The 22374-nt window shown below is 40.3% G+C and overlaps 1 protein-coding gene across 12 annotated transcripts in view; it reads left to right on the top strand.

Moving 5' to 3' along the window:
• The window catches only part of DTNA (dystrobrevin alpha), a 223494-nt gene that overhangs the window by 86872 nt on the left and 114248 nt on the right, over positions 1 to 22374 (top strand). For all 12 annotated transcript variants that reach the window (XM_084849615.1, XM_084849612.1, XM_084849616.1 and 9 more), the window contains exons 2-3: positions 11030 to 11097; positions 19279 to 19359. In XM_084849615.1, coding sequence (XP_084705741.1) covers positions 11031 to 11097; positions 19279 to 19359 — 148 coding nt within the window. In that variant the 5' untranslated portion in view covers position 11030. The remainder of the gene's footprint in view (positions 1 to 11029; positions 11098 to 19278; positions 19360 to 22374) is intronic.

The raw sequence follows: 22374 nt of genomic DNA, 5'->3' as shown, positions 1-22374 counted from the left end.
GGCATACCAACCATCTAAGAGTCAGGTTTTCTTGCCAGGATTGAATGTCTTGATACTGATCTTTAGTGGCCACTCCCCTGTATTTAAACCAGAGCAACTTGAAGTAGACTTTTTTGGAAGCAATGCTTTGATCGCTTGAGAAGCTTCCCCTTCATTGGATCTCTGAATCTGTGTGGTTTTATCTTGTGAGCGGTACCCAAGGCTGTTTGGCTGTTTGTTTGTGATGCTCAAGGACTGCTTCTGCTCAAGGACTTAGGTTGTGAACGGTGGATCTTTATTGGGACTGTAAAAGCTGATAGCTAATTACTAGAATTGCTGCAATAAAAAGGTTTACAGTGACTTGTGCCTCATCTCTGGGAAGTCAGGATCTGACAAATATGGCAGGATCAAGTTATTAATGTGTAGTTCACAGATCTCCCATGTTATGTGTAGTTTGGCCCTAAGACATAGTGGATTTCACACAACCCTTTTGAGAAGGCCTCAGAGGGGTTGTGTGAAATCCACTGGTTTCTGCATTTTGAGGGGTCCCTCAGGGGCTGGTTTCTGGATTTTGAGGGGACCCTCAGGCACCCTTATTTACCCTCAATAAACTTTCTTAACCTGGAAGAAGTGGGATAGAATCATAGGGTTGGAAGGGGTATACAAGACCATCAAGTCCAACCCCCTGCTCAATGCAGGAAGCCTGATTCCCAGTCTCCCATCGAAGTACTAACCAGGGCTGACCCTGCTTAGCTTCCAAGATCAGACGAGTTCAGGTGCATCCAGCCCTTTGCTCGACATACACGTGCAAACCAAAAAGTGCAAACCACACTGCCTCAAGGTTTCTCATGTGCTCCATGGAAAGTGAGAATGGTAGCACTGTTGAGGCCCTGGCAAATGCCCACCTTTGGAGCTGGCCTTACAAAGAGAGGTATGTGTTGTGATCCCCAAGCCAAATCCTATCCAATCATATGAATGCTCTGACAGATCAAAGACATGTGTCCAAACCATTGCCTATCAGTTCATGGAACAACTTTCAAAATGTGGGCTGAGCCAGAAGATAGGAAGCTGAAATCCATCATATGTTTGAGACATATATCAGCTACCACACAAATGATGGCAGTGATCAGCAATTCTCTTATTTTAAGGCATGTGGTTTACCTTTAAGGATAATATGGGTTAAGCTAAATTGGTCACAGTTAATTACAAAATATAAGAGTGTCTAAAATAGATGGCTATAAGAAGTACAATTACCTATTTTGGAAAATGTATTAGTAATCTGGCTTTTTTTAAGCCTTTGCTAGTGCAGAATGAGACACCAGTAGACTTAGCCAAGGACAGTGCTCTCACCTCTGCACAGAAAGACCCATGTAGCATTAGCATAATAAGAATTGTACTTTCTCTTTGGTCTGGACAGATGAAGTGGAAAGGGCTAGTCTTTATTTAGTTGACAACCTTCTGATTTGTATTTGAATTAGATTTATCTTAAATGTTCTCTTTTTTAAACAAAATTTTTACTTGTATGTCTCGTTTAACAATTATCAGTTATCAGGTTTGCACATCACAGTAGCAATTCCTGGGTTGTTTAAACCTGGAATTTCAGGGATGAGTGGAGTGTGCAAGCCATTTCCACTTTTAATTAACAACCCAGGAACACCCCATGATGTGACATGCAAGCCTAGAAACTCTGGGTTGTTTAACCCCCAAACAACCCATAGTTTCTAGGTTCACACATCATGAAACACTAAACATGAAAATGGAAAATGGAAACAACTCATGTTCTTTGCCCGTCCCCAGCAATTCCTGGGTTAAACAACCCAGGAATTGCCACCATGATGTGCGAACCTGGTCAATAGCTTTGTCTCTATGTTATCTACCTTTCCTTTTATTCCTATAATTCTTTCAGGATTTATTTTTAGTGTAAATGTTTTGGTCCCTCTTGCGGACACCCATAGAGACATATGAGTCACTTCCCTCTGGTGCAATTCACCCCACACACGTTGCCCATTCATAACATGGCTACCAGAAATCAAACTGGTGAGACTAATAAAAAAAACAACTTGCCCATGAACCTAAGTACAAGGCAAAAGTGGAGTCTGAACTCCAGAACACAAAACCACTCACCAAAAACAAATTAAATGCCTGATCTATAGTAATATGTATTTTTTTAAACAAATAGGTACTGAAAAGGCTGAATTTGCCCTGGGGCAAAACCAGCATAGTTGTGTATCAAGGCCAGCTTTATAATGGAGTTTATATTAATACTCAGTTGTAGAATATGCCAGGAATATAAACCAGTATCATGTGATAAGCATAAAGCAAAATTATTCAGTTAATATGATAGAAGATTATAGGATGAAATCATTAAAGTATAACTTAATGTAGCAACCACATAGGTAGGTGAGAAGGAGAAAGAGATAAAGCATCTTTTGCATTAATTCACATCTCAATTTCTCTGTTTTTTATCTGTGTTCCAGCAAAATTCCATATACAGCATTCACTTTTATTAGTATTAAATGATGCATCAGTAGCCTTGTATTAATTTTGTCTTCTGAAAGTTCTGTTTATTGTTCTCTCTCTCTCTCTCTCTCTCTCTCTGTTTAGGCTAGCCTAAACTAGAGAAGACAGAGAAGTAGAAACTTGATGATGGTTTCATTGAGCTTTCAGAAAAGACTCCTGCTCTTGCCATTTTACCAGGGCTCTAGCCATGTTCATACAACAAATGTGTAGACTCAATGCATGAAGGAGAGAGTGGAGGTGGGGGGTAGCAGGTGTGAGCCTGTTCATCCTTCACATCCATTTGTTGTGTGCTTCTATGTAGCTTCATTAGGTAACATTATGTAAGACTTTGTACATAAATGTGTTTATTTTCTCGCTCCCTCCTGAGCTTTTCTTTCTTTTGTGTCTATTTGATCATAAGCCAGTTATGGTAAGGGACCTATTGTCCACATTGTCTAGCACTTACTATTATCTTAAGTGCTTAATACTTAACAATAATCTCCTAGGCACACCTCCAAGGAAAAGCAGGGTACATGACCTAGTTAGAATGGGCCTGGGTTGCCCTCTCCGTCAGCGCCTGTCAGGATATCAAGAATTCAGCAAACTGAAAGGATTCCAAGTTAGAGAGGTGGGGGGAGAGCCCTCCCCATCTCTCTGCCCCACAGCCTCCATCTAAGCCAGCTCACAATAGCATGGAATGTTGGCTGACTGAGAGGTGCAACCCTGGTGGTTCTCCTGGACCTCTCAATGGTTTTTAATATCATTTTTGGTAACCCTCTGGGTCATTTATCTAGTTTGGGCTTAGGAGGTATGATGTTATGGTGGTTCTGGATCTTCCTGGAGGAGCAGTCTCAGAAGGTTGTGCTGGGAAACTTCTGTTCCATCCCATGGGTCCAAAAGAGTGGTTTTGTGTTTTGGAGTTGAGATTCCACTTTTGCTTTGTACTTAGGTTCATGGGCAAGTTGCTTTTTTATTAGTCTCACCAGTTTGGCTTCTGGTAGCCATGTTACGAATGGGCAAGGTGCCCCATGGCAGCCATTCTAGGAGAGTACCTATGATACACTTTCAAAATTCCAATGTGCTACCAACCAAAAAAGATTGGAGACCCCTTTGTTTCCAAGTTTCAGGCTGTAAGGACCTTTTTCTGGAAAGGGTGACTTACAATAGCCCAGTATTGACTGGAGGTATTCAATCCCTTATTGCAGGTTTTTGATGGTGCATTTTCTCCCCTTTTGACGTAAATGGCCAACCTAATTTGGACTGGAATTTCAGTTTCAGTCATCTTCTTGATGATGATGATGATGATGATGATGATGATGGAGATGTATGCAAAGAGACATTGGTGGTGCCATAGCTGAAGTAATATCATTAGAATATTCTAATGTGCCACAATCTAGGCCCAGAACCATCCAACTGTTCAAGGATAGCAAGCTTACCCAACCTAATTCTGTCCCTGATAGCTTATTTTAAAGTGAATTTGGGGTTGTTGTTTTTAAGGGAACCATTTTTTATTATCAACAGTTCAAACAATATAGAATATAATCAAATTAATCAACAAAACCAGCAAATATCACAAAGTTCCCAATAACACAAAAGGCTGTACATTCTCTTGATTCTTATTATACCAATACTTTACAAATAATGACCACTTTTCTATAAATCTATTATTTTGCTGTCTTCCCTCTCTAACCCTTACTATATTAGTTAACTTAACCATATATATTATTTCTCATACTTTAATAATCCAGTCATCAACGGTAGGGGCTTTCGGGTTTTTCCAGTTTGCCGATATCAGCATTCTGGCGGCTGTTAATCAATGCACTATCATCTCTATGTCATCAGATAGAACAACTTCCTTGACATAACCAAAAAGAATAATTATTGGATCCAAAGGTAGTCTATATCCTGATATAATCTCAATTTCATCTATTATCTTTAGCCAATAGTCCTTAATGATTGGGCAAAACCAAAAAACATGGGCCATATCTGCGTTAGGCATTTTACATCTCCAGCACCTGTTATCACCCTTATGATATTTATTTATTTATTTATTTTTGCATTTATATCCCGCCTTTATTCCTCTTGCAAGGAACCCAAGGCGGCTTACATTATCCTCCTCCTCTCTGTTGTATCCTCACAACAACAACTCTGTGAGGTAGGTTGGGCTGAGAGTCTGTGACTGGTCCAAAGTCACCCAGTGAGCGTCCATGGCCAAGTGGGGACTAGAACCCGGATCTCCTGGCTCCCAGTCCATCACTCTCACCACTACACTACACTGGCTCTCCAGTTGATAATTGATAAATGCAATTAAGCCTTACAGGCATTAAATACCAGCGGAATATAAATTTTTAAAAAAATTATTTCAGGTTTGTGCTAATAGTCTGCTCTGATATATTATTCCAGATCCAAGTCCAGGTACCTACTGGAATCAGACAAATTAGTTCTCTTTCCAAGCTTTTCTGATAATTATTAATTATAAGATCTAAATCTAATAGAACTTTATAAAGCTTACTTAATATGTTTTCCTGATTATGCATCATCAAATTGTCAAAAGTGTTTTTTTTTTTTTCCTGAAGAGGTCCGGATTTCCTTAGTAACCTTAAGGCTATACTTCTAAGCTATAAATACTGAAAAAATAAAGGTTGAGAGTTTTGCCTTTCATTCTGTATTTATTCATATGATTTAAATGTTCCCTTATCTATAAGTGTGGTTATTTCTATTAGCCCATGATTATACCATAAAGATAGATTGCTTAGTTGTGTTTCATCTATCGTCTCATCATTATTCGTAATAGCTGTTAATGGAGATAAACACGGACTTAATACTCTTTTAAGTTTCAACCAGTTGTTAAACATGGGTTTTGGTACACAGGTTCATTCTTAATATATTTCTGTCAAATTTATTACAGAACCATAAAGTATTTTTCAACTTCGTTGAGACATTATACTGCACTAATTCAGTTGCTCTATCTGGATTAAACCATGTCTTCAAATGCATAAGCATAGCCTCAACATAATAATATTTTAGGGATGGGAAGGATAATCCACCATTCTTTGTTGGTTTTATTAAAGGTTTTTTTGCTACTCTTGGTTTTTTCCCATTCCAAACAAAATCTAAGAACGTTGTTTGCCAGTCTCCAAGTATCTTTTGTGGGACCTTTAACGGTATGTTTAAGAACAAAAACAAAATTTTTGGAAGTACCACTATTTTTAAGGCAGATATTCTACCCAGCTATGAAATATGAAGCTGGTTCCAGTGAGCCAATTCTGTCGCTGATAGCTTATTTTAAAGTGAATTTGGTTTTAATCATGACACCACTAGGCAGGTCAAGAGATCCTTTTGACTACATAGGAGTCATGTGAAATACTGCAGCCTGCTTTGTAGCAGTGCCCAGCCAAATAAGCAACACAAGTGAAAGCAAAAGTCAACATGCATTGTCTGGAGGAAAAGGCTTTTGTCTCCATGATACTTCTCTTCCAGAGCTTCTTGCTTTCTGTCCCTATGGTTTGGCTTAGTAGATGTCATTCTTCTGACCTAGTCAAATGAAATGAAATGAGCCATGAGGTGATGGAGATACAGAACCTTTTGCTGCTATCATATGTGCTTTTCTTGTTATACTGAACGTAAACACAACACTTACAGTTGGCACTGCATGCAGGTAAAAGGGAAATATGTGTTAAATTTGGTGCTATTGTTATCAGATCTGCTTTCAGGGTAGAAAGAAAAGAATTAGAGGAACAAAATTATATTAGTATAATATAATTATATAATTAGAGTTAATTGGAGTACGACAAGGCTGTATATTGTCGCCCTGCTTATTTAACTTATATACAGAGTACATCATGAGGAACGCCAGGTTGGATGAATCACAGGTCAGAATTAAGATTGTCGGGAGAATTATCAACAACCTCAGATACGCAGACGATACCACCCTAATGGCAGAAAGCGAAGAGGATCTCAAGAGCCTCTTGTTGAGGGTGAAAGTGGAGAGTGCAAAAGCTGGTTTGAAACTCAACATTAAAAAAACGAAGATCATGGCATCTGGCCCCATCACTTCCTGGCATATAGAAGGGGAAGAAATGGAAGCAGTGACAGATTTTATTTTCTTGGGGTCCAAGATCACCGCAGAATGTGACTGTAGCCATGAAATTAAAAGAGGCTTGCTCCTTGGGAGGAAAGCTATGGCACACCTAGACAGCATAGTAAGACGCAGAGACATCACCTTGCCGACAAAGGTTCATATAATCAAAGCTATGGTTTTCCCAGTAGCAATGTATGGCTGTGAGAGCTGGACTATAAGGAAGGCTGAGCACTGAAGAATTGATGCTTTAGAAGTGTGGTGCTGGAGAAGACTGTTACGAGTCCCCTGGACTGCAAAGAGGGCAAATCAGTCAATCCTAAAGGAAATCAACCCTGACTGCTCATTGGAAGGACAGATACTGAAGCTGAAGCTCAAATATTTTGGCCACCTAATGTGAAGAGAAAAGTCACTGGAAAAGACCCTGATGCTGGGAAAGATCGAAGGCAAAAGGAGAAGGGGACGGCAGAGGATGAGATGGCTAGATAGCATCACCGATGCAATGAATATGAATTTGAGCACACTCCGGGAGAGAGCGGAGGACAGGAAGGCCTGGCGTGCTATGGTCCATGGGCTCACCAAGAGTCGGACATGACTTAACGACTGAACAACAATATTTCTAGACACATCTCACTGAACAGGACTTCGGGCATTCCTTACTCAAATGAAGGGGAAATTGATTTTGACACTTACATTTGGAAATACACAGAAAGGGGACAGGGCGTATTATATAAAGGATAAAAAAAACATATGTAGCTGTGTATTACATACTGTTAACAATTTGGAAGTAAGGCGTAACTATGCATGGCTTCTCATAACAATCTGAAATGCCCTTAAATATTACTTGTTTTCTAATATGGCAGTATATTTTCTCTCAATAAAAGGAGTGCTCCTGTTCAGATTTCCAGCCAGATAGCTATGCCTTCTCCCAGGTTACTTACTATAAGCTGTAAAGGCCAATTCTCTCTCTCCCTCTCTCTCTCTCTCTCTCTCTCTCTCACACACACACACACACACAGTTTTCTATTCCAATTAAGATTCAACATTCTGTGGCTTCTGAATAGTCCTCATTGGGCTGTTTTTTTGTCCAGTTTGGTTCCTTTGTGCTTTAAAAAAATGTTTTGTACTTCTGCATATCCCAGGGTTCACCCAAGAATGCTGACATTTCCCTCTTGTTTTTCAGTGGCCCCATTTTGGTTCCAATCCTGTTGGCACTCAGGCATCTGAATTTGTTATTAGAGGGAATTATTAGCAATATTGCCCATACTTTAGATATTTTTAGTTATTGTTTGTACTCTGTCAATAAGCCATTAGAAAGTTATAATGGAAGATAGAAGACTTACAATTGAAGACAAAAGTAAAAGTGGGCTGTTTCACCTCCAGAGATTCCATCAGCTACCTAGAGCATTTCCAAAAATGTTGACACATCTCATTGATCCTTCACAATGGGATTTCTCTATACTACATGTGTATGACGTCCTTGCTCCAAGGTCAGGAGCCACATTAATCCTACGTCATCTCCTATCAAGTTAGTAGCCAGGCTGAAACCTGCTTAGCTTTAACGATGGAGTCTATTTAATTTGCCTTCCTTTGTGAAGCTCTTCGGACCTTTGAATTTCTTTTTAGGATCCTCATGTTGTTGGATTTGTTTGTTTTTACTGTGATGTATTTTCACAGTTGAAAGGCTATGCTTTTATAAATAAGCAAATTAAGCCATTTGATCCTACTTTTAATCCATCATGAGATTTTTCAGAGTGTTCATTGCTTCCTCACACTTACAGTGAGTAGCCTGATCTCCCCCACCCCCATGGCTCCGTTGTTATAGAGTGTCACAAGGAGTTTGAGCTATCACTGCCACATAATCTGTGACTGGTTTAAGGTGCACTCGCATGCAAGACACTATTATTACACAGAAATGTTTGCATGTTACCCAGGGCCAATGTCAGAGGCTGGCATAATCAGACACACCTCAGCCAGAAGCCCAGTGCTGACCCCCCCTCCCCCCCGAGCCTCCTGGCCTGCTGCTTCTCTTTGCTGCTGTTTCCTGCTCAACTGCCCTCTCAAAGTATGCAAGCAGTGGCGAGATTAAATAAAAGGAGAATCATGCTCTACTTGGCTTGTGCTCTCCCAGTGGACTGTAGTGCAAACTGGGGCCAGCCAGAAGGAGATGTCAAGCAAATGGGCAGTAGAGATAGTGGTCAAGAGATGGTGACTCACTCAGGGATGTTACATTTGTATGTATAGATGGCAATTATATCAGCAGTCACTGAAAACTTCTGGCATAGTTCGGAGGGGTTGTCCAGTAATACAACCTTTTTGACTAATATTTTACATTTGATTAATGAAATGACTGGCTAATAGAGTATAGAGGATTAACTAATGGACAACAGACCAAACCGTGAATAAGTTCATTGAAAATTTGACTTTATTTGCAATTTTCTGGAACAGGATATTATCCAAGCATACATTTTCTTTTCCCTATTGTAGTGTGTTTTCTGGTTGTTGTTTCTTTATTTTGTATTAATCTGATTTTAAGTTTATATTACATATGAAATCCTTTTAGACTCGCACTCTCCTCCAGGTTTCCAATCTTATATGTTCTACTACCATATTTTTAACATTGGACCAGCGATGCAGACCTGTAATTGGGTCTCTTGACATGCTCCCACACTTTAAAGCTGCAGTTGTGGGCTTTGACCTTGATTGGAGCACCATAGCCGGGGGTGGGGAGGTTAGCTCCCTCCTCCCTTATTTTCATGATCTACATTGACCTCCGAAATTGCTATTGGCCATGGTGGGGTGGGGGAAATGCAGTCATGATAAGGAACTTGTTTTTTTCCTGATGGGGTAAAAGCAGTTTGGGGGTAATTTGGATTGGGAAAATAGTATGAAGGAAGGATTAAACAATTCCTATTACTTACCCACCACCTCCACCACAACACCACTGCTTCAGTAAAAACTCACCCTCCCTGCCACAGCTGCTTTAAAGTAAAATGATACAGCAATAAATAAATAAATAAATAAGAAAGAGATTCGATCATGGATCTCTTGTGTCACATCTGGTTTGATGTGTTGTTACAGTGAAATAAAAACAAAAGCAGCTGTTATTACCAACAACAGAGTTAGGTCAAAGCAGTATTTTCAGTTCCAACTTTAAAACTAATTGAAGAAATGGAAGAATGTGGCTAAAAAGAACCTGCTGGGTTTTTTTTTTTCTATATTAAGATAGCATTTTGATAGGAAAGATGAATCATCAAGACGAAATTTGAATTTTGTAATGCAGATGTTTGAAAAACAAAACCCGAAGAGACAGTTATTGAATGATCACACTTGGTGTGAATTACTAGCTCTTTTTCACTAAAACCATAAGTAGTTCATCTAGATAAAGTACAAACAAATACTACATATGCACTGCAATTATTAGTAGCCTTAGGAAAGAGCAGGCAACAATTTTATGATATTGCCAAAGATTAGAGCTGAAATGCTTAAAGGTATAGCTGAGAAAGACCTGCTACTAGAGAAATGTTTTTTAGAAGAAATGCAACGAGGGAGTCACAATGCAGCTGTAAATCCATTAAGGCAAGGAGGGCTCTGCAGTAACCTTTCTTCATTTCAGCTATTAACTGCAAGGATTGCTGAAGTTGGTAACTTTGCAAATATGTTTTCATCCAATACAGTAATGTAACCTCCTCTTCACCAGCCCTTTTCAGGTCAGGAGAAATGTCTTCACTAAAACAAGTGGAGCATCATCCATTTTGCATTAGAATTAAGTTTGCATACCTGTAGTATCAAACATACTGTCTCTGTACAGGCGTGTATCTGGAAGGCATAAGCATGAAAATGTTAGGCTCAAATTGGATATCACATGGATTTTTCCTGGATATGACAACCCTGAAAGCTGAAGCCAGCTGCATTCTACTATACTGTTCATGTTTCCTTAAGTTTCAATGTGACTACCATATGTCAACATAATTATTTCTGTCTCTAATAGTTTTTGGTATAACAGTTGCAGCAAGGAAACTTCTTGTTCTTCAAACCCATGCAGTTTTCATAGTTTTGCACATTTTTATAATGCAGAAATCATGCCTGTGTAAAATCGATACAAACCTATGGTTAAACAAAAGCCTTGTAGGGATAACATAAATTTAGAACGTTACAGTGACTGACTATAAAAAGGAGTTGCCACTCCATTTTAAAGCAAACTGTGCCATGAGCAAAATGACAGCATAGTATTTAAAAGGTTTGCACTGATATTTTCAAACAGAACTAAGCATTGGTCTTCAGAGGAGAGAATGGTAGAAGAAATTAGATGCTTGAGGACAAAAATCCAAAGCATACATTGTTTACAGAATATCTTCCCAGTCCTCTTTGGATATATAATAGGGAAAAACACTACACTGGAACATTTCAAACATTTTTGCAATTGTGTTCAGCTTACGAATGATAGTGAAGCTTAATATTTTTGTCCCGTAGAATGATTGAAGACTGTGGGAAAAGAGGAACTACCATGGCAGAAAGGAGGCAGCTGTTTGCAGAAATGCGTAAGTGCTGTGGCATTTTTTAGTTTTTCTGGCAGATGAATGCTTTCTTGCAAAAGACCAACAAGACAGAATATAACTTTAGTAAATATTGCATGGATTTGTGCCTTGGGCTGTAGGCAGCTTGCTCTACATAACAGGAGTTTAAAAATGCTTCAAGTATGAGGCAAGTTGCAAAAAGGTATACTTAGTTGCCCTGATGTCTTTTTGTGGCTCTGTGGATTACTTACAAGCTAGTTTTTCTACTGTATCAGTTACTGCTAAAATATCCAAGGCAAACATATCCATAATCATACAAATATATTCCTTGAAGAGAAAAGAAACGTGAACCATCAAAACCACTATCACTCACTAAGGGTGCAATCCTATGCATGTTTAGACAGAAAAAAGGCCTACAACTCTCAGCATTCCCCAGCCAGCATGCATAGGATTGCGTCCTAAGTAACACTATCCTGAAATCATCCTGACTTTACTAAAATATCTCAGTTTTCGGGTTCTTAATTTAAATATTGTAACGTGGTCTTGAATAGAAATGTTTTCTGAGATGAATGTTTTCTGGTACCAATATAAATTCTTCTCCCTTTTACACCTCAGGTTAAAACATTAATATAATTTAATGTTAATATAATTTAGCTTGCAATTGAGCATATCTAGTTTCATACCCTGATCTTAAACATACATATTTGGAAAACCTTGTTGATTTCTGTGTAACTTAATTTCAACTAAATGTGCTAACTGTTGTAATCTTACTTCACAAAATTTTGTAAATTCTCCAATCATGTTTTGTATCAGACGTGTGAAGTTGAACATTATTATTTCCATTTCACAGATGAGCAATTGAAGCTAATTTGTGGGATTTATATACAGCTCTTTCAAATCAAAACCAAATGTTCCAAACTAGTGTCCCAAACTAGCTCCTATTATGAGAAAAGTGAAGCTGGATCACTGTCTCTTTATCATTCCAAGTAGTCCACACCACAGACTGTTAGGTAACCTAGTTTGAATCCAGTGCCAGTAGATCAGTCACTTTACAGGGTAATGCTACCTTTTCTTTCTAGCAGTAAGAACTATAAGTAACTGAAGCTGACAGTGCTCAGTTTAAATCAGTGTCCAAGGGGTTTGGATCCAGATGGACAGAATACCCAACCTTCTTGGGCAGCTGTCTGAGGGATGAGGAATCTGGGTGAAGTCTCCATCCACTGGTAAAGAGGAGCTCTCAGGAGGTATCCACCCTGGAGGCCAAAGTTATGCCCACATTAGCTTTGTGGGCATAAATCTACTGCCAACGGTGTTACCATCTGCAGTAGGTGGCAGAAGACCCCAAGCAGGGCATTCCCCACTGGAAACAATGTGTGGAAAATAAAGTAAAAACTAAACTGTGTGGCACAGAGGAAGGTGAGTCCACCCTCCCTCCACACCTGGAAGTGGCAGATGATCTGACGCTTTGCACCCCCACCAGCCCCACCTAGGATTGCACTGTAAATTATTTGAACTTAATTCTGATTGACATCTGTGGGATTTATGTCATAACTAACTTGTCCCATATACTTAGTTAACTTAGGGAGTAATCCTGTGGCTGCTAGATAGCAGCTAGACGGCAATAGGATATGCTGTTATCCAGGAACCGACCTCGGAGCCTGTACTCCGAGGTTGGTTCCTGGAGAACCAACCTCCCCCCACTTCCACGCTGCCTTGGAGGCAGCACGAAACAGCCCCATCCTCCGCGCTCACAAGAGGAGTGCAGAGCAGCCGGAAAGGGACATGGCTGGGGGCGTTCCAGGTCGGGGAGAGTGTAGCTGCCTGTATGACACATCCTATGTGTCCTACAGCAGCCTCCTTCCCCACTCCATGCTCCTGCAGCTAGACAGCCGTAATCGGCTGTCCAGCAGAAAAAGCAGGGCAAGAGGAGCGTGGAGAGAATGATCCCCTCCATGCTTCTCCTGCCTTGCTTTGGATAGGTGGTCGCAGAGCAGAAGGAGAAAGGGCAGCCAGCCGCTATTTTGCAGTGGCAATACAGCTGAACTTTGTAGTTGTGCAGTACACCTACAGTTAAGGAATATACAGAGCAGGGAGGAGAAAGGGCAGCCAGTGGAGCAAGGGAGCATAGACAGGGCTGGGAACAAGCCTCCCCAATCATGGAATCACACTGGGTCAACCCTTCAGAGTAATGCAGCAGTTTGCTTTTTTCTTTCACAAATAGCATTCATTTCATTCATTCATTTATTATATTTCTATACCGCCCCCTAGCCAAAGCTCTCTGGGCGGTTCACAAAAATAGCATCCTCTGATTCTTTCATGTCTCCCCTTCAGAATAGTCCCCTCTGTGTGTGTGATTTTCCTGCGTGTTTGTGAGGTGGAGGAGGCTTAGTTCCAGTCAGGGAAGTGGAGGCAGCAGCAGGAGTAGCCACCACTGCTAACTCCAGAGCACTAGCAGAGGGGGCAATTCCAGCCCTTTCCCTTTGTGCAGGACCAAGGCACCTCTTGTCTGCCCGCCCATCATTCTGTCCCTGGGCTTCAATATTGCCCAGGCTTCAATATCCCTGGGCTTCAATAGTTCACAGTTGGTGGATGCGGGTGGAAGAGGTGAAGGATAAACTATCTGACTTATTTCTTCCATTAAACTTCCCTGAGCAGTGGAGCATGGAGAGAGGCGGGGAGGAAACCTCTCTCATTGGCTGAGCAGCATCTATGGGGTTGATGACGTTCACTTCTACTAGCGCCATTCCACCTCAAAGTAAGACAGATTAAAGTGCAGTTTGACCTGTGAAAGGCTGATTTTAAAGTTGTGTTTACACCACATTTTTTATTTTATGTGCTTCTGATGGACCAAAGCCAGTTTCATGAAAATCCACATTTAAACATGAAAGCACTTCACATTTGTTGCCATGTAGATCCAGCCCTGGGTTAGTCCTGCAAATAAACATGCTAGAGTCCAAGACTCAAACCAAGATTAATACAAAAGATCATATTTGTATAGTCTTATTTTAACAAAATGGCAAAATATAATTATAGCAGCTCTTTAAAGCAGTGGTTCTCAGACTGAAAACTATTGACAGTCAATGACCACCTGCATACATATCCTTGAAGTATCACAAAATATTGTGAAGAAAAAACAAGGAAAAATACCTCAGCTTTACCTTTCTGTGCCTGTGTGTTTGTGTTTACTTGGCAAATGAGGCAAATTTGTGGCAATGCTAAAGTAGCATCAGCTCAATAGGGGTGCTACATCCCTTCTCCATTCCTTCAAGTGCAAGAAAGAAAAATATTTGTTTGTCAGTCTTCAGTGGCTCTGATCCTTACAGAGGCACAGCAAGATAGCTTTCTCACTTCTCTCTTAGGTGCTTCTATACTGCTGCATTTTCCTAAGGTGACTGTACAAACAGTTCAGGTAATAGCAACATGCATATCCTTGGATTCAATGCTTCTGCCTCCTCCTCACCTTATTTTCCCACTGAGAACAGAGCAGGAGTTTAAGCCTGTTAACGGGTTGTTAAACAAAAGTAGTTGTGTAGAAATGGCCTTGTCAGATTTACCCCCAGTTAGGGCCAAACTAGATATTCTCTTGCAGCTACTATCAAGCTTTTCCTTGCCTAATTCTTTACCTAATTACATCCCTAAGGACATGAAGAATGCCTCAGAGTTCCATCTTAGAAAACAAATTCTGGAATTTGGTAGAGAGATCACCCAGTCTGCTAACAACATGGAAGCCGAAGTCTAGAAAAGTTGTTCCCATTGTTATATACAAAGTACCAAACAAAAAAGGATATGGCACTGACTGATCAGTATCAGCAATATCTGTTCCTCCCACCCCAAAAAAGGCAGGTTCCCACTTCCAAGGAGCTGGACTGCAACTCCTAGTTGCCATTTTTCTTCTCAGTTTTTGTCCTGCCACCTTTTTCAAAATAGAGGCTCTTACTCTTCTTTATAGCATAGCTGTACCAATTTTTTAAAGGGTGCTGTTCAGCTCTCTTCAGGGATCCATAGCCTTTGGGTACATACTGAAGATCAATAATGCATATTGCTTATCCCTTATTGCCCAAGGTCCAATTAATACCAAGTAAGAGGATATGATCTTGTATATGTACCATTAGCAAGGTGACAATGCAATTACATTATTGCTGTCTGAGTGAAATGAGGAGGGAAAATGTCAATAAGTCCACCATCAAAAGACACTCGAGAACTTCTACTTTAAAATATATTTAATAAGAGTCCCTTGAGATTAAATAATGCAAGCATAGGACTGTAGTAAAACATAATCTGATATGAATAGAAATTTTTTTTTAAAGAAAAGAACAGGACAATGTAAGTATTGTGCAAGGTTAGTCATGTAAAATGAGAGAAATAGCTGGGCCCACTGAAATGGGTTTTCTCAAGTGCTCAGCAATATGACCAATGAACGGAAGAAGTTCCTAGTCTCTTAAGGATAAAACCATCTTTTGGGGAAATGAAAATGTCTTAGGATGAGACATTAAATAGTTCAGCGGAGCATTTGCCAGGAACAGATAGTATTCAAACATAAGGATTTATGAGAAATTTGTTTCAGTTCATTTTTGATCAGGATTTACCCAGTTTGCACCTCCCAAACGGAACATGGACTCAAATGCAATCTGTGGTTGAAGTCCATACATTTCCAAGCTTGCATTGTGATTCACGGACCCCCAAAATGGATTCAACAGCTTGCACAGATTTGAAAATGCACATGAAAAATGTGTACTTTTGAAAAATGTACATGAACACACTTTAATAATGGGAGAAGAATGTATACATTTCAAAGATGTGCACAATTGAAGCATACATTTGGAAAAAGAAGCACAAAAATATGCACAAGTTTTCATGCAAAAACCCCCAAACAAAGATTGCAATTTGATATGGACACAAAACGGAAAGAGCTTGAAATGGAATTTGGAGAGCTTGAGTTTTGTTTGTATGCACATCGCTATTCAAGCAGCCAGTTGGTAAAACAATCTAGTCAAGAGTACTTGGCAGATGGGAAAGGGAAAGAAGAAAAGTTAGCAAAAGTATAATGAGTACTACTGGGGCAGGGAAGTAATAATGCTGCTTCTTTTCTGTCCTGTCATGGAAGATTCAGATTTCAGGTCCATAAGTATTCATTCTCTGTAATCTAATCATAATGCCAAAACAGAGATAACATTTTAACTTTACAAATAATACTTACTTTTCAGATCCTTTAACAGTCTCTCAGTTCATATTTTCACACACAAATACACATACATTTCGCCTTGATTTGTCTTCTCTCATTTGTTATGATTTGTTTCCTGGAGGATTGTGACATATACATCCTGTGATCTTTTTATCATGAGGATATCAACCAATCAAAACTTCCTAAATCTCCCTAGTGTATTTAGAATTATACAAAGGGTTATGTGTATTTTTCTTGGAAAGGCTCTTTACGAGGACTTTATGTTTTTATAGGGTCATGCAAATCAGCTAAATATAATGCTTTCCACCTTCATTCAGTTCAACTGTGCATATTTCCCCCACAGATGTAATTGCTCAATCTGGCTGTCTAAAGTCTCTGCTCACACCTGGAAAGCAGTGCTATAACAGAAATATTACAAATTTCTAAGTTTAGCTTAATAAAAAGGAGGTGTAGGCCTACTTGTTGTTCTTTAATTAACTGAGTACAAGAGGCTTCTTTAAGGAATGCTGAGTAACCTTTGCCACTGTTGTTGTTTTTGTTTAAATTGATTAGAAGATCAATTTTGTTTAAATTGATTCTTTCTCAGAATTAGACAAAGTGTAAATCTCTTACAACAGAGATTAAAACATACAAAACATTTAAAACAGCTAAATGCAATTAACAGTTCAATCCCAAGACCTAATAAAACAATTGAATTAAGAAGACCATGATGTTCCATCAAATGCTTGGGATTAGAGGAAAGCCTGGACCTGGTGCCGAAAAGATGACAGTGTTGGCACCAGGTGGACATCTTTTGGGAAAGCATTCCACAATCCAAGGGCTGCGACCAAAATGGCCCACTCCCTTGTTGCTGTCCTCTGAACCTCTCTCAGAGAAGGCCCTCAGAGGAACGCCTCAGATGTTGTATGGGTAGGTTCATACTAGGAGAGACACTCTGTCGGGTATAGAGGCACTTATAGGTTAAAATCAGCACCTTTAATTGGACTCAGAAATGGACAAGCAGCCAGTGCAAGCGGGCCAGTATTGTATGCTTAGCCCTTCTGGTCCCCACTATAAATCTGACCACTGCATTTTGCACAAGCTGCAGTTTCTGAACTGTCTTCAAAGGCAACCCCATGTAGATAGAGCACATTGCAGGAATCTAATCTGGAGGTTTAGACTACAGAAGCCAGGTTATCCCTGTCCAGATAGGGGAATGGCTCGGCCCCAAGCACTCTGTGCTACTGAGGCCACTTCAGCCTCAAATGACAATGATGACTCCAGCAGAACCCCCAAGCTATAAACCTGCTCTTTCAGGGGAAGTGCAACCCAATCCAGAATAGGCTGAACACCTTGCATCCAGTCAGAAAAATCACCTACTAACACCACCTCAGTCTTGTCTGTATTGAATTCCAGTTTCTTAGCACTCATCCAGTCCACAGGGTATAGCAATATGTCCCAAGCCCCACCTTCTGGAGCCATCCATCCAAATAGGAGTGAAACCACTGCAGTCTAGTATCCCCATTTCCCATTTTTATGAGACAACAGGGCACAGAGGGTCTTGGCAATGTTGCCTCTTATACTTCTACTGATTACTCTTGGAATGAAAGCAAGGAACAGAGATTCCGTCCCCATACATTTGGAGCATTTTAGGTTCTGTTTTGATCTTGTTTAAGGTGTAATAGCTCCCTAATATCTGAAAACAGGGTTTATTTGCTGGTCAATTGACTAATCAAATGTTGACATTTCATTGGTTAATAGATGGCCTTTTACATTGGAGAAATCCCCACTGTTATCTCCAATCACAGATCAGAAATAACAGTGGGGATGTGGATGCGTGCAAAGCCAGAGACTTGTCCAGTGCTGGGAGGATGGGAACAGTGAGAGATGCTCAGAGGAGGTGCCTGATTCTGCCAGCGCTAGGAGGAATTGCTCCTTTCAGCATCTCCTGAGTCCCTTTCTCTGTGCTGAAAGAGGCCTAGAATGCCGTGCTCTCTTAGAACTGAGAAATGCAGAATTCAGGAGGGTTCCCAAACCATTCAGGAGACCCTTTTCGTGAGGCTCTGGGTGCTGCCAAGGGAAGGAGGTGGCATGGAAGTCATTCTACAAACCCCCCTCCAGCAGTGCAATATCTTATTCTGAAATGACTAATCAGCTGAGGATATTTACTGCACACTTTTAAGTTACATTAATAGAAGCATAGCTTCCAAATCCCGGGAAGTACTAGTTCCCCTCTACTCAGCACTGGTTAGGCCTCATCTGGAGTACTGTGTCCAGTTCTGGGCACCACACTTTAAGAAGGATGCAGACAAATTGGAGAGGGTTCAGAGGAGGGCAACAAAGATGATCAGGGGACTGGAAACAAAGCCCTATAAGGAGAGACTGAAAGAACTGGGCATGTTTAGTCTTGAGAAGAGAAGATTGAGGGGAGATATGATAGTGTTCTTCAAATACTTGAAAGGTTGTCACAGAGAGGAAGGCCAGGATCTCTTCTCAGTCATCCCAGAGTGCAGGACATGGAATCATGGGCTCAAGTGACAGGAAGCCAGATCTGGCTGAACATCAGGAAAAACTTTCTGACTGTTAGAGCAATACGACAATGGAACCAATTACCCAGGGAGGTGGTGGGCTCTCCCACACTGGAGGCATTCAAGATGAGGCTGGACAGCCATCTGTCAGGGATGCTCTGACTTGGATTCCTACATTGAGCAGGGGGGTTGGACTCAATGGTCTTATAGGCCCCTTCCAACCCTAATATTCTATTATTCTAACTTAAATATTAAAATTAAACAAAGTTTCCCCTGGTATTGGAGCTCAGACATTTTGTTTTTTCAGCCTGTAGTTTGATCAGATTGTTTTTCAGCATGGAAGATATAGAAGGCTTATTATTTTCCTTTGCTAAACTATTTTTAACTTTGCATTCTCTCTAGTTAGAAAAGTCAAACTTGAAAATGTCCAAGAGAACACTTCTTTCTCTCATCTGTGTGTGAGATACATGCACAAATTGTAACTATCATAACATATGTTTACTTCTCTATCATTAGGGGCTCAAGATCTGGATCGCATCCGTTTATCCACCTACAGGACAGCATGCAAGCTTAGATTCGTACAGAAGAAATGCAACTGTAAGTGTGCCAGTGGTTAATTCGAATTACCATCATTAATCTTCCACTGTAGAGTTGTGTTTGTTCCCCAGTTGAAATGCAAATGGGAATTTTTTTTTTAACACATGTTCAGGAGATGCTGATAAGAACACCTGGCTCTCCAGAGAGCATGATATCCCACTACTGCTAATTAGACTTAAAAGTTTAAATGTTTGCATGCAGATGGTGGTAGGAGAGGGCGGAGTTTTTTAAGTGCATCTTCTGAAAAGTACTTTTCCCTTATCAATATTATGAGATGTACCATAAAATCAAAAGGTGTTCTCCCCCTTTCCCACCCCACAGGTTTTGTTTCTTAACACTATTAGATTTGTTCATTTTACCTCTAAGATTATCTTGTGTAGCTGGGTGGAATTTATTTTAAGCTTTTACAGTAACAAACAGATATTAATTTTTGCATTCAAAATTTTCATCATTAAAATGGTAAACAAAATTATTAGGTTTTTCTCTGTAAATATCTCAGTATATAAGCCATCCTTAAGAATGCTACATGCTTCTTAAATTATAAGCAGTATACAATTGTTTTACGGGTTTTATATAATAGTTTACATATTATTGGAGCAAAACAGCTCCTGTTTTTTTTACATGGCATCGGTGGCATGTGATCATTTTTCATAGATGTGGTAGGTTGATCCCAGTTAAGATCACTGTACAGATCTGAAGGATATGTCCCTGGGAATCACTGGAGAAGGGTCTCCTTCTTTTGGCTCTACTTCTAAAGTGGGATATGAGAACTTCCTGATAACAAAGAGACCCTGCAATGCACATCCCATGCCTCAGTGTTTAGTATTGGCATACTGGAAGCCTGAATCCAGTGATCTTCTGCCTGTCTGTCTCTATAATTAAAGAGGCAATGCTCTCACTCTGTAGATGCTATTAGAGAACAGAGGATGCAAAGAAAGGTGAAGCTAGAGATGAACAAGAATTTCATTTATGCTCACAGATCACGCAAACATGTCCCGTTAGCAGTGTCAAACTTGAATGCAAGCAGGAGAGCATGTTCTCAGAAATGCTTGCCCATTCATGAACTTGTGCTCACGCTCAAAAAAATGTGCACTTTCACACTTTACTCGATGGGGGGGAAAGTGCACATTTTTGTATGGTTTTTACAAAATGTGCATTTTTCCCATTGGAACTGTGCACTTTCCCCTTCAAATGAAGCAAAAAAGAGAGAGAGAGCAATTGAATGCTGGAAATGAGACGAGATGTGCTTCAAGGTGATGTTTGGAGAATCTGGGTGATCATGCAGATCACATATTGGTCCATCCCTAGGTGAAGCCTGTTCTCTTCAGCAAAGCTGCTGTATCTGGCACCCACTAAGCTCCTCTATTGTTCTTTAGCACCCCAGTTGTATCAGTGCACTGATCTATTGCATATTGGTTTATGTTAAGTAGAGCCACATCTTATTAGGAGGCAAATGACACAACTCTGCCCTGCTATGAAGCATATCAGCAGCAATCCTATTATAGCAGGTTGAAATTATATATCAGGAATGTAAGGTACCTGTGGGATTAATAAAAGACCTTTATGGTAGTGTGCAGTTGAGTTATTTCCAGTGCAGTCTCTTCCGGCTTTCCCCAGCCATGACTCTGCCACAGCTGTTGCTCATGCTGCATAACTTTACACTGTACAAGTATGCTACATCTGGCGATCACAGCACTATTGATACACTAGCTCACTGTTCTAGTTTGTCTTGCATCTCTAGTTGTGATGTTGCTGTGGCACAGTAGACTGGATTTTACAAACTTACTCGCCAGTGCAACCAATCACATGGTAAGGATTATTTGTAAAGTCCATTGTCCTATTCTGTATATAAGCTCAACTGCTTGTAAAAGGCTTTATGTTCACAAATCTTGACACAGGATTGCAGCCTAAGTATTAGGAAGCACTAAAGTTTTTGATTGAATTCCATTGCTTTGGAGTATTTTGGAGGAAAAGAATTTCTCAGCAGGCAATATTAAGACACTTAGTACCTTAGCTGCTTCCTTTTACTACACTATAACTTCTTTTATAAACCCAGGTTGGGTCACAACGTGTTTTCCATTCATATCTTCAAGATTCTGGGAGAGGATTCTCAGCATACTGATGACAAATGTACAGACTGTCGAAGTAGGTCACGAGTTGGTGACTTGGTGCCCTCCAGGTATTTTGGACTACAAGTCCCATACTCCCTGATCATGGGCCATGCTGGCTGGGGCTGATGAGAGATGCAGTCCAAGCATCTGTAGGGCACCAGATTGCATACCCTTGAAGTAGGTGTTCTCCATTTACTTACAGATTATGAAATCCCTTTTCGTGCCTACCTACATTCCATTGATATTGGGCTGCTTATGGATGTGGCTCTGCATTGTCTTCAGTAGCCCCTTGCCAGCCAAGAAACAAAGGACTTTCCAAGTTGGAGTGTTCTGCTTTCCCATCTCGTTTCTTGTTTATTTCAACATTCATGCTGAAAAAATCTCCTTAATATCCTCCTTTGGCCTGTGACTCTAGACTGACACTCCAATTCACAACCATGACCACTCTTCATTTTGTGTACTATGCAAATGGTTCTGTTTTGGCACTTTCTGCTTTAGAACTCTCCCTCTTCAACCATCTTTCTCTTTGCAGGGGGGTTCACATTTCTCCCTTTCTGTCTCTCCACGTTTCCCCCTTTCCGTCTTTCGCACCTTCCAATGACTGTTTCAGAAGTATTGTCTCCTCTTATTGCCTCCATCAGTTCTGCCCACTCCCTAGACTCCACGGTTTCCACCTTCAGCTCCTACCTAACCTCAGCTCTTTATTATTTGCCCTATTGTTCCACAGAATTGTCTCCCCTACTAATTCTGAGCGCTGGTTTACTTCCTCCATTCATTATTTTTATGTTCTGGAATTGCTGAGTGCCCTTCAAGTAAATCAAAATATCTGGTTGACTATAAATTAATACAGTCTTTCTCATCTGTTACTTATTTGATCAAGCAACATTACAACATCCCTGTGCTC

The sequence above is a fragment of the Heloderma suspectum genome, chromosome 4, assembly GCF_057233095.1.
Source record: "Heloderma suspectum isolate Gila_16-S chromosome 4, 16-S_ref, whole genome shotgun sequence".
Taxonomy (NCBI): domain Eukaryota; kingdom Metazoa; phylum Chordata; class Lepidosauria; order Squamata; family Helodermatidae; genus Heloderma; species Heloderma suspectum.
This window is presented reverse-complemented; position numbering and strand designations above follow the sequence as displayed.